Source organism: Centrocercus urophasianus, unplaced genomic scaffold (genome assembly GCF_019232065.1).
Source record: "Centrocercus urophasianus isolate 14NV4802_14NV808 unplaced genomic scaffold, USGS_Curo_1.0 seq_12, whole genome shotgun sequence".
In the NCBI taxonomy this organism is placed as follows: Eukaryota; Metazoa; Chordata; class Aves; order Galliformes; family Phasianidae; genus Centrocercus; species Centrocercus urophasianus.
Genome location: NW_024884364.1, coordinates 42523858 through 42535664, shown reverse-complemented (window position 1 = coordinate 42535664; position 11807 = coordinate 42523858). Strand labels below are relative to the sequence as shown.

Genomic DNA, 11807 nt, shown 5'->3' with positions numbered 1-11807 from the left:
AGGGGGAAGCTATGAATAGGGTTTTGAGAACTGCTGGGACTTTGGTCTTTACTAATCATACTTAAGCTCTAGGGCTGAGCTAAGATACTCAGGTTTACTTTGAGCTGTGTGTTTACTTTTGCACTTTTGGAGCACGTTCATGGCTAAAGAGGCTAATGCAGTTCAGGGGACTGCATTAAGATGTCATCGTGGAGAAAGTAACAACTCAGTTACATACATGAAAAATGGAATTTAAATCTTCTTGTGTTTTCCATCCAGAATTGAGTAAATTGAGTTAAATGTAAAGCAGGTTCTTCCAAAAAAAAAAAAAAAAAAAAGTAATTGTTTTTTGAAGCCTTGACTAAAAAATAGTTTATACTAAGATAAAATGTATTAAGTAGTTTGAAATTGGATTTCTGCCTATAACTGATCATAACAATCTGTGATGGTAGTGAAGCACAAGTTACCTGATCTTTAATCAAGGAATTTTTTTGTTCTTGTTTATTCCCAGGATGGTTTCTGTAGTTATCTTAGCCATATAAAATGCATTACTTTTTCTTTTATAAGAATCCCTCAGATTAAAGAAGTTCTTAGGATCTTTGGCATTGTCTTTGAATATAGAAGCTGTGTATCTGCCAATTTGTTTTAGTGGAAAGAATGGTGCACACTGATCATTAAGAGTCTTGTTGATACTGTGCAGCCACAAGGAGGCAGGGAGGAAAAACTGTAAACATTTTTGGTATTCTTTCATTTCAGAGGAAACGTGTCCTATCTCTTTTCTGTACCGTTTCTGATGCATGATTCACTTAAAGCAAGCAGTGGGGTGTGTGTGTGGAGGGGTAGCTCATCTTCCATTGCATTTCTTTTGGAAATGGCAAAATGTTACTTCTCCCCATTTAAAAGCTGTTTTGTAAACAGATTGGTATTGGTTCTTTCAAATAATGTGGCATAGTATCAGTGTAACGTTTCTTCTTAACTTTGCATGTGCAGAATTTATTACAGCTTCTCTTCTGATGTGCACAGTGTCTTGATTTTAGCCTTTAAAGAAAAAAATTCAAAAATCTTTATTCTCTTTTGCTTCTTGAAGTTCTTTTAGATTTCTAGGAAAGATTAGATTAGATGCAATGTTCACTACTCCACAATAGCATACTTAGAAGATTTTACCATCCTTCAGAATAATGCATGAAATTGAACATGAAGTTAATATTAAGTCTGAAACTTTATCCTATGCTTTCATTTTGATATTTAACTTGAAAGCAGTAACTTATTGTCAGCATAAACAAAATTGTGACTTCCTTCAGATATTGCTCTGCGTGAACCTGACACAATTCCTGCCAGCACTGTGGTTTCAACTCTTGCCGTGTTGCATGGTGTCTGGTCAGGTCACTTAGATCGCAATCTTAAGAGTGATGCTATGCTGTTTTTTGTTTTGTTTGGGGTAGGGATTAGAAACAACAGCAACAAAAGAACAAAACAAAATCCCAACAAACAAACCCAAAAAACCCCCACACCTCAAAAACAACGTATCTATTATGTGACTCATTACTCTGTCTTTAAAATGTGTATATATTAGTGTTTCCCTACCTCACAGGGGTGTTGTGAGGATAACTGTATAAGAAATGTCTGTACTGTATTTGATATGACTGAGGAAACCACGTGCATGGAGACAATCAATGGAATGTTATTTAAGGTGGATAGAGGAGGTAGAAGGTGAAAAATAATGTTAGGGGGCTCTTACCTGCCTGAGAGAACAGATCCTTCCTTTGTGCTCTTCCAGCTGTGGCAGCCCAATATGACAACAAGATTTCATGCTCTTATTGTCGCACAGAATCATAAAGGTTGGAAAAGGTCTCTAAGATCATCTGGTCCAACCATCTACCTGCTACCAATGCTACTCACTGAATTGTATTTTTTAGTACTTTATCTACGTTTGTTGAACACCTCCAGGAATAGTGACTAACCACCTCCCTGGGCAGCCTGTTCCAGTGCTTTACCACTCTTTCAGGGATGAAGTTTTTTCTAATATTGTGCCGAACAAAATAAAAGTTAATTTTGAGCGTTGCCTCCTGAGAAATGCATATATATGTATATATATATATATTTTTTTTCTGGTTGTGATGTCACCACCTTAAGTAGGGAATACTTCCTCTTTTCCACTATCAATGTTTGTGAATTCTGGTCCCAAATTAGATTAGCTAAAATGGATAAGTCATCTTTGCTCTTTACCATTTATCACTGGTATATGCACCCTGTTCGTCAATATAGGTTTCTTTGTAGCGGTCTGCTTAAGAGGAGAAAGAGATGATGATGGAGATAACGTTTGCTTGAGTGCTCAGTATTTACTTGCTTCCTCTGAAGTAGTTAAGGAAAGAACTTCCTCAGAAATTGCTAAACATGTAGTGTATGTCAATTCTCTCCTTTTTCCTTTTTTTTGAATTATTTTGGAGATTGCTATCAAAATGTTCCAATTTTAACTTGATGAAAAAACAGATTTGAGGTTCTATCCCAAAGTACCCATGTAGGAACTTGTAACTGTCCATAAGCTATCCCTTTGCTTCCATAGTTTATGAAAGAAGTGGCAATGCTAATAAAGTTGATGTTTAAGTTGTCATTATTCAGTTCTATAGCTGAACTGCCCACTGAAATGAGTAAAGACAGTCAGAAAGTCTTAGATTCATTTTGCCAGCATGCTTCACAGCATTGGTTATCGGTTTGAAAGGTATGTTTGTGTGGACTCGACTCTAGTCTTCTGTGGCTTCCAAAGCAAAAGAAAGCTGTGAAGTATTTATGGACGTGACTGTGGTAATTTTTAGGCTGCTCTTGCTAATTAGGGCTGGAATCATTTGGGCTGTTGTTCTCTGTGTGTGTCAGAGAGACCCATCCTGCCCAACTACTAGTTCCTTGTGACCTGTACTAAAAGTCCACCAAATCTGGGGGAAAAAAAGGCTTTTCTTTTAGAGATATGCAAGTTATGTTTGGATGGTGATCATTTGTGAAACACTTTAAAAATTCTTTCCCATAATGTCTTTTTCTTAGGGTATGTACATTAAGTCAACATATGATGGTCTCCATGTAATTACTGGAACAACAGAAAATGTAAGTATTGTTAATACTGTACGTACAGGCCTGGAAGCCTTTTTGACATTACTTGTGGTTTATGCTTTCCCTTTGCTGTAGACTACATTTTGCTTGTGAAAGTGTGCTAGTTGGCTGATGAGGACCAGTAGCATGTTGGGCAGCAGAAATGCTTTTGCTTGTTTATCTCAGAATTGAAACAGTAGTTCTCAGCTGAAAACCAGGAGAATCAGTCTTGATTTGCTCTTGTAAGACACCTAAAATGATTCAGTTGATTGAAATAAGAGGTGGTTACCTTGGAGTTCTTGCTCTGTGAAAAAAAGGTAAATCTTTGTTATATGTAGATCGAAATGCTGGAGTTTGCTGCAGTATTAGAAAAACAGCTTTTATATTTTCCATATGTCAAGCTTTGTTTTGTAATAAGTGCATGGAAGTGAAGATGTGCCTCCATATTGACAAATAAACACGTTTCTGCATGAACTGAGCAATGCCTATTGAAAGGAGCACTTATTACTGGTGTACTAATTCTCACTGAAAGTATTAAACTGCAAGCATAACACAATAGACCAATTTTCAGCTGCTGAAATACGCCTTTTTGTCCACCACGTATAGGGTAATAGCATGCTGTTAAGAAATGAGCAAGGTGATCATTATAAACTTCAATAAACACAGAACAACCTACTAAACAATACTGAACTGTTTCAATTTTTTTTTTCAAAATTTTTCTTCTTTGCGAAGATTTTGATGGCACTTTCTTAAAGCTGTCAGAAATGTTTTATTCTGTTACTGTGTCATATTGTGAAACTACCTGCACACTATTTGCAGCTGTTACATCTGATCTTCAGTGAGGCTCTGTTAAAATCTGAATAAAATGGGATTGCTGTTTTATCCCTTCATAGAAATTGCCATCTGATAGCCTCTCTTTTTTTTTTTTTTTTTTTCCTTTTGATATGGGCAGGATATCCATGTTTTATCCAGCAAATGATATCTGTTGTAGAACTTCTCATGATGCTGCCCAAGAATAAGGAAGGTACATGGAAATTTACCCTTGAAATAAAAATTGTAGGTACTTATACCTGAAACTCCAAATATCATCAGTAAAATTAGCAAAGCTAAAAAACAGCATAAGCATAGTTGAGCCAACTCTAGAAAGCGTAAGAGAGTATGCTTTTTACGGCTGGATATCTGATTATACAAGGAACCATTTCTCTCTGTAAGTCGCTAATGGTGGTTTTAATTTCCCAGGGGCGATGATAAAAATAATCTTAATGCATTCCCTCAAAACATTTATCTTTTGTGATTCATGAACGTAATTTAGAACCATGTCAGGAAGCTTCAGTTATGATGGCTTTTCTGCTTTTGTTACTGATGCTCATTCATTGTAACAGCCCTAAGGTTCTCATAGCAAACCAAGAAACTGCAGTCTGCTATCTAGGGAAAAGCCTGTTGTGTGCTAAAATGTTAGTGAAAATGAGTTGTGCCTTAGGGAAAGTAAAGTGTGTGTGTTCTTTTAAACACACAGTTGCTAGCCACTTTATTTAATGAAGAAGTAATGTGATTCTGATAGACGTGAGGAGAAACATCTAAGCAGCATGGTCAGCGTAAGGTGGTGATGATGCAGATTCAATCTGATTCATTGATGCTGCCCCATTTACCATTTTTGGTGCAGTTGAAGTTCTAGGAAAACTCTAGTCCAAATCTCTTCCTTCTGAACAAAAGTTTACAGCCTTTGTCTTTCCAATTCTGCTCATTGTAGTAAGACATTGGCACAACTTTTTATCTGACATGTTCCTGACAGATCTCAGAGAAACACTTGTCTTTTTAATAAACACAGTAGTATGGCAATACTAGCTGCCTAATCTAACATAGCATTTTAATCCACAGTTCTACTTTCTCTATTTGCAATTTGAAGTTTTTGATGTTCAGCTATAAAACTGAATTTGCATCTTGCCGTTCAGCATTAGGAGCCATCTTTCCAAACACATCAGTTCTACAGTTGAGATTAGTGGAGCTCTGAGTCTTGAAGTATGAGAGACCAAGTTTTCTTACAGGTCACTGCCCTGGAAGAGCTTCTGTCTAGTGATCCTGTAGCATTAGAGCAATTTTCTGGTTTGTGTCTTCCCACTCTTGTTTGAAAATAACAATTCTAAAGGATGTATTATTCCAACAAGAGATTACAGCTTTCATACTGAGTAGCCTGTCTAGACCAAATTAGAGACAGTCTTTTAAATGACAAAACAAATGTATCCTCCAAATAAAATCATTTGGTAATTTGTTTTTCTAATAGAAAATAATGCTTTCTAAGAAATGTCATGGGCTACATCTACAGCAGGATTGTAACTTGAAAGGATGTGATCCAGTGTTCTCATGCATGCATGGTCCACTGGTTGGGTTTGCAGGGTGTACTCAGGGAAGACAGGCCTTCCAAGAGAAATAATGGGAGCAGGGTTGTATGAGTTGGTCTTTCAGACAGTTTTGCTGTACTGGGGGAATGGGACATAGACAACATTTAACCTAAAGATCAAAACTAAATGCATTTTGAAGAATAAATTTTATTTCGATTAGCTTATATGATACAAATGGATAAGCATCAGCAACAGGTACTTCCATCTGTTCAAGTCCCTGTTAAACTAAATTATTAGCTAACGATGTCATGTGACACAGTATTTCTCCCTTTAGAGCTTCACAAATTGATGCTTTGCTTAAAGATCAGAAAATCATAATAAAAAAAAGTTTATCAATGCTCTTCTATTTTCCTTAAATAATGATAAAAGATTTTATTTCTTAACTTGTGTATTCTTGTCAAAAAAGTATTAAGAAATTGAAACTTGTTCATAAAGCAACAGCCTTGAGACTCCAGTATAAATGATTTCACTGTCATGTTGAATTGTATTCCAAGCATAATTGCAATCATTTATTTGTTTTCTTTACAGTAGACTTTTCCAGTCTGATGATTCCCCTTTATTTTACTGTCTCAGCAAACTGCTGCACAAAAAATACCAGTTTTGTCGAGATTTAAGCTGCAAATGCTGAAGTCAGTACAGGAGAAAGATGATATTGTAATAAAATCCCATTATGTTCAAGGGTGGTGACACAGGATTCACTAGCATAGACATTTTGAAATTCTTAGGTGTAAAAATATTGGATCTAAAATAGTGATATTACACAGCAGGATTGTAAAGATTGTTAGCAGAGTGAATGAGCAGGTGTGAGTGGTGAAGCATCAGATAGAAGGTAGATTCCTGGTACACAGTTAGTGCTAAAATTTTTCCCCCAAGAAATAGTGCTGATCAGCCAAGGCAGCTTTTCTTTATGTAAATAAAATTACACTTCTACCAGCCTACCTTGACTTAGGATGTTGTAAACAATGCCTCCTAGAACTGAGTTGTGAGTGAAATATCTTTTAGACACATATTTCTCTTGGGTTTCTCAGTTTCTTTTAAACACCATTCTTAATCCAAGCCATGATGCACGTGAGATTGCATTAGAAAGTCATAGCACAGCTATGGAACACGTATTTTGAACATGGAATGTAGTACACAAGTTATCACAAACAATCCACTTAGCAGCCTTGGTGCATGTTATCAAGACTATGTGTTATCTTACCTGAAAATTAATTTCATTTTCTTTATTCCTTTAGAATTCATAGCAGGTATTTGAAAATCTGCTCCTGAGCAACATGTTGTTTTTGGGTTTTTTTTTAGATTGTCAATTTCAACTTCTGCCTTTCAGTTGATTAAGTGACTTTATAGGCTGGAGGCTACAGTATTGAGAGAAAGATAGAATTGTCACTCTATAAAAAGCTTAAGGAAGTTATTTTCCTTCAAACATAAGGGGTTTTTTTGTGTGTGTTTTTGGTGTTTTTTTTCTTGCCTCAGAAAACAGCTGGTCTACTGTAAATATAGGTAGTAGAAGAGGATAAAGGTTCTTCTGTTGATTGGTTTTCTTTTTGTTGCGTGTTTTGTGGGGTGTTTTTTTGTTGTTGTTTTTGGGTTGTGGTTGTTGGGTGTTTTTTTTTTTTAAGGCAAAAGCAAAGAAAAAAGCTACTTTGCTTCTTGAAAGTGTTATCTTAGGATTGTATTGCTTTTTTTCAATACTTCAGTTCTTTCACCATAATAATGACCGAGACACTAAGTCACCGTGTAAGTTACGTGATCTTCCTGCCTGGTAGCTGGCCTAAACTTCTTTTCTTTGTGTGTTCTTCTAAGAGCAGTGATTTACTGAAGTTCTTTTGAATCTATTGAAATATTTAAAAGTAACTCAAAAGGCAATGTTGGGAAATTTTTTTATGAAGCAATTTCAAATTCGCCTTGATAGGTTCTTAACTATCTGTTAAGTCCTGAGAGATATCAGGTGGCTTTGAGTAGAATGAAATGATAAAGAAATTTATAAGACTTGATTATCCTTCAATAATATATATACATAGCTTCCTTAACAGTTGATTGTATTGTGTACAATAGCACATATTATTTTTCACCAACAACAATGAATTGATTTATTAAACATTTCTTTAATTGTTCGTTTCACAGTGGAATGTAATTATCTATCTAACCTGATCTACATACCTTAGCAATCATACTGCTGAAAGAGAGATGATGACCAGTAAGGACTGTATTCTTTATCATCTCTTTTATTTTAAATTCAGTCACCTGCAGATCGGTGCAAGAAAATCCATGCTGGAGATGAAGTGATTCAAGTTAACCACCAAACTGTGGTATGTATAATTATGTTCTGTGTCAATTGCAGATAGAGGTGTCATGGCGCATCAGTATATGTATGGAAGGAATGTGTAGAAAAATGTGTTTTTATAAATCTTTGCTTATTTTAACATCTTTTCTCTTCTGATAATGCATAATTCTCAAGTTCTTAAGTTAAGACCTAATCATCTGAGTATCACTGGAGTTATCGTGAAGTCAGACTAGATAATGGAAACTTGGGAGGTATGGTAGGGTTTTTTGCTTATCTATGTTCTGTTAATTAACAGTTAGTTTTAGTGTGATAGAAGGTCTGGCTTGAAGGCATGCAGGAAAGATGAAACTATTATGACCTTGTGTATCTACGGTCAAAGGTAACTCGTAGAAGCTGAAAAACTTTATTTTTCTGAATCTGCTGGGATATGTAGAAAGTGGCTTTCAAGAACAACAGCAGTTCAAATTCCTACATTGTGCCAAGGGTGTTTAGCTTAACATGAATACAACTTTTCAGACGTGAAAAGATGAGACAAATATCTGGGATATGATATGCAAATGTAACTAATACCAAGCAAATTGGTTTCTCTGTGAACGGATGTATGTTCACAGATGTTCACGGATGTATGGTGACTTCAAGATTGGTGAACTGTTTAATTAGCTAAGAAAAGGTAAACAGAAAAGAGCAGACTGTCAGTATAGAAAGCAGCTATTCTTTGTCTCAAGTATAAGCTTTTTTAAAGATTTATGAGTCAGTTTAGGGTATTAACTACGTATGTCCTTGCAAACAATTTAAATGATAGAAAATGATCCTAGATTTCCATTATTAATACAGCAAGCATTTGTTAAAAGTGTGTTTCATCATTCCCCATAGGGTTCTTCTTATAGCTTTAGGCCACTGTGCATCATATCAGCTCTTCTGCACAAATTAGTATAATATTTCAGCATATCCTCCAGCTAAATTTGATATCAAATATACTGTGCGTGTGCGCAACTTAACTGACGAGAAGCTGTCTTTTGAACTAGGCAATATAAATTGATAAATCATACCAGATCTGGTTGAATTTTAGTATTTTCCCCCAAGATCATTTCTTCATAAGTGTTGTATGCCACGATTACTTATGTTTATTGTTGATCACTGATTTCTTTCTTTCTGCATAAAGAAAGCTTATTAAATACCAATTTATATGAAAAATGTTATGAAATACTGTTACACTCTTCGTTTTTTACACCATTTTTGATGGTGCTATACCATAGAGAGTTTGCTTATCAATTTGGAAATTTTCAGTCAAGCAGGTGTTAATTCTAGTTTTCTTGACATATCTATACTGCATTTATTTGATGAAGTGATCAGATTTTTACTCCTAAAACAATTAATAAAAACATTATGGCAGGGCTTAAGATGAGCTTTCTTTCATACCTGGATATAATTCTGAGTGTAGGATTTAGGTATTTTGGCTTTTGCATCAGTGAAACTATATTTTGAGAGGTGCAGGAAAGAAAAAGCAAAGTTGATTTTAATTCTAGGAAAGAGGAACATAGGGAGCTTAGAGAAGCTCTTAAGAGGTAACATTTGATGTAAAAGTTATGTATAGAAATAGGCTATATCATACATTTGCATATTTTCCTTCTTCATTTTATCAAAAAATAATTGGCAACTTTGATACTATATACAGGTAACATCCTTGTGTTTTACTGTTGACTTTCCACAGTAAAACTTAATAACACCTTCTGTATTACCTTTACAAAGGTATACTACATTCATCCAATTTCTGGAGCCAAAGTATTCAATATTTTCTACAAGTATTGACTTTTTAAAAATCTCTTTTGGGGGGTTTTTATTTCTTTTGACAAAAGTTTTAATCAGTTGTTTTGTACACTATCATGAGGAATTTAACTTACAGTTCTAGGAATCTGTTTTTATGAGAAGTATTCTTGCTTATAGTGATTTTTGCTTTGGAATTGAAGAATTCTGAAGATGTTTCTTTATAACTTTTCTGTTTATTGAATTATTTGTTTCAAATTTCATATACTGCTCAGTAGTTGCAATCATAAGCAATTGCTTCTTGTACGTATCATTTCAGTATTACACAAGTTACAGAAATAACTGCGGGTAGGTCTTGTAAAGTATTGTTCACCTGTAAGTGTTCTTAGGATAATGTCTTGTAATTGGAGAATCAAGCTTCAGAAAGAAAAGGAAGGAAACTTCAAAAAATTATTTTAAAGTTCTCTTCTTCCATATTTTCTTCTGGCATTTCAATGTATGCTATCAAAATTAATACCTGACTTTCAGTACTGTGTGTTTCAAAGTATTAGTATACATATGAGGAGATCCATGTAATTATTTCAGAAATTCAATCTGGTAACTAACACTTTTTACCAGGTTTACATTTTAATCATGAGAATTCTGAAATTAGGCAAATAGTTTAAGTTGACTTAAATTATTATTATTTTTTTTTTTTTTTAGTACAAGCATCCTAATACTGGATGTCAACTAATTGTAAGTTCTCTACTGACATCCTCTCTTTGCTTGCTGCAGTAGTGCTTTATTTTCATCGTATTTCATCTGGCAGTGAAATCAAAGGATTTCACATGATTACCCAAGTCTTTTGCTGTGTTGTAAGAAAATATGTGTAACAGGATTTATTCCACTTTTACTGGCAGGAAGCTTGGAATGTAAATATTTTTTGAATTTTTAAAACAAAGAAATAATAAAACTAGGCCTAAAGTCAATTAAAAGTTAATATTCAGAAAAATGTCCCTTTTAACCTGTGTTTTATTGATGTTAGATAGCTGAATCTTCTGTCAGTTTTGTCTTGCAGGTTAGAGTGTTTTATGTAGCTCTGTAACTAAAGGCATAGCTCTTCCATTAGAATTCAAAGAACTGCATTCCCTTAAACTTTCATGTAAATTCCATTTTTAATCTCCTTTAAAAGCCTGGCTTTCTGAAACAGTTCCAAGGCAAACTAAAAGGAGTTATTGAGGCAGTTCAGAATTTTCACTGTACTTCAGTGCTTGCATTTCTTCCTATATATAATTCAAGAGTGTATTTTGCCTCAAGATAATCTTCCATTTAGTCAACTGAACGTGCAGAAACATGAGTTATTACTTTTTGCAGTATTCTTTCTGATTGCATAAGTGATCAGTCTGTGCAGAAACTATTGAAAGCAGAAACCATTAGGTGTATACACTGAGAAGCAGGATTCCTGAATGACAGGCTGTTGTTGTGTCATCTCCTATGAATAGTTTTTATGTTTAGGAGAAGATTTTTGCATGTTATTTATACCTTAAAGCAACTGTGATATGGCACGGATTTCATACAATTATGGTATGGCACGATAGATGTGGATTTCTTCACTTGCTGTTGATTAGCTAAAACTCATCAGAATGTATGTAAATAAAGATGATGGGAAAAACATTGTTCAGTTTGGCAAAAAGGCAAATACGAGGAATTATTTCATGTAGAAGCTACTGTATTTATGTGTAGGTTTTTTGGACTCGTGTAATTAACACCTAGCTTTTCTATGGTATGTTCTTTAATGTAGGAACTCCTTTGGACTCTCGGGAACTGAGCCAGGGCAGAAGGAGTTGGTTGCTGAAATTATTTTTGCGTTTACAATTCAAAAAATTTGAGATGTTACTAAAATTCATCTGAAACATTATGGATGTATTTACAAGACTGAATCTTGCATTTCTGTAAAGTGAAGCATATAGGAATAGTATGAAATCTTTCCAGATATTATCCTAACTTAATTCTTGCATAGAAAAAGAAAGGAACAGGTTTTTAAGTTTCAGTGAGCAATGAGCAGTTCAACCTCCACAGACTCAGGTTTTCTGGGGAGCTAGCAAATTCCAGCTGATAGGAAATACTAAACTTGAGGCACATATGAAACTCTGGACTGTATGCACATGAAATGAATTTTGGAGTAGATACCATTTCATTTGGAGAAAAAGCAAACCATAAAAAAACTATCTATCTTAGAATTTTACAAAAATGTTTCATACGTTTGCTACTTATTCAGTTTTTCTGCATTGTTTTGCAGTTCTTTGAGTTTTTTTGTTTTT

The 11807-nt window shown here is 34.6% G+C and overlaps 1 protein-coding gene across 1 annotated transcript in view; it reads left to right on the top strand.

Annotated features, from left to right (window-relative positions):
* Window positions 1-11807, top strand: part of CNKSR2 (connector enhancer of kinase suppressor of Ras 2) — a 191008-nt gene that overhangs the window by 88887 nt on the left and 90314 nt on the right. Inside the window, exons 7-8 of the mRNA XM_042810178.1 lie at window positions 3016-3075; window positions 7700-7768. Of these exons, the coding sequence (XP_042666112.1) occupies window positions 3016-3075; window positions 7700-7768 (129 nt within the window). The remainder of the gene's footprint in view (window positions 1-3015; window positions 3076-7699; window positions 7769-11807) is intronic.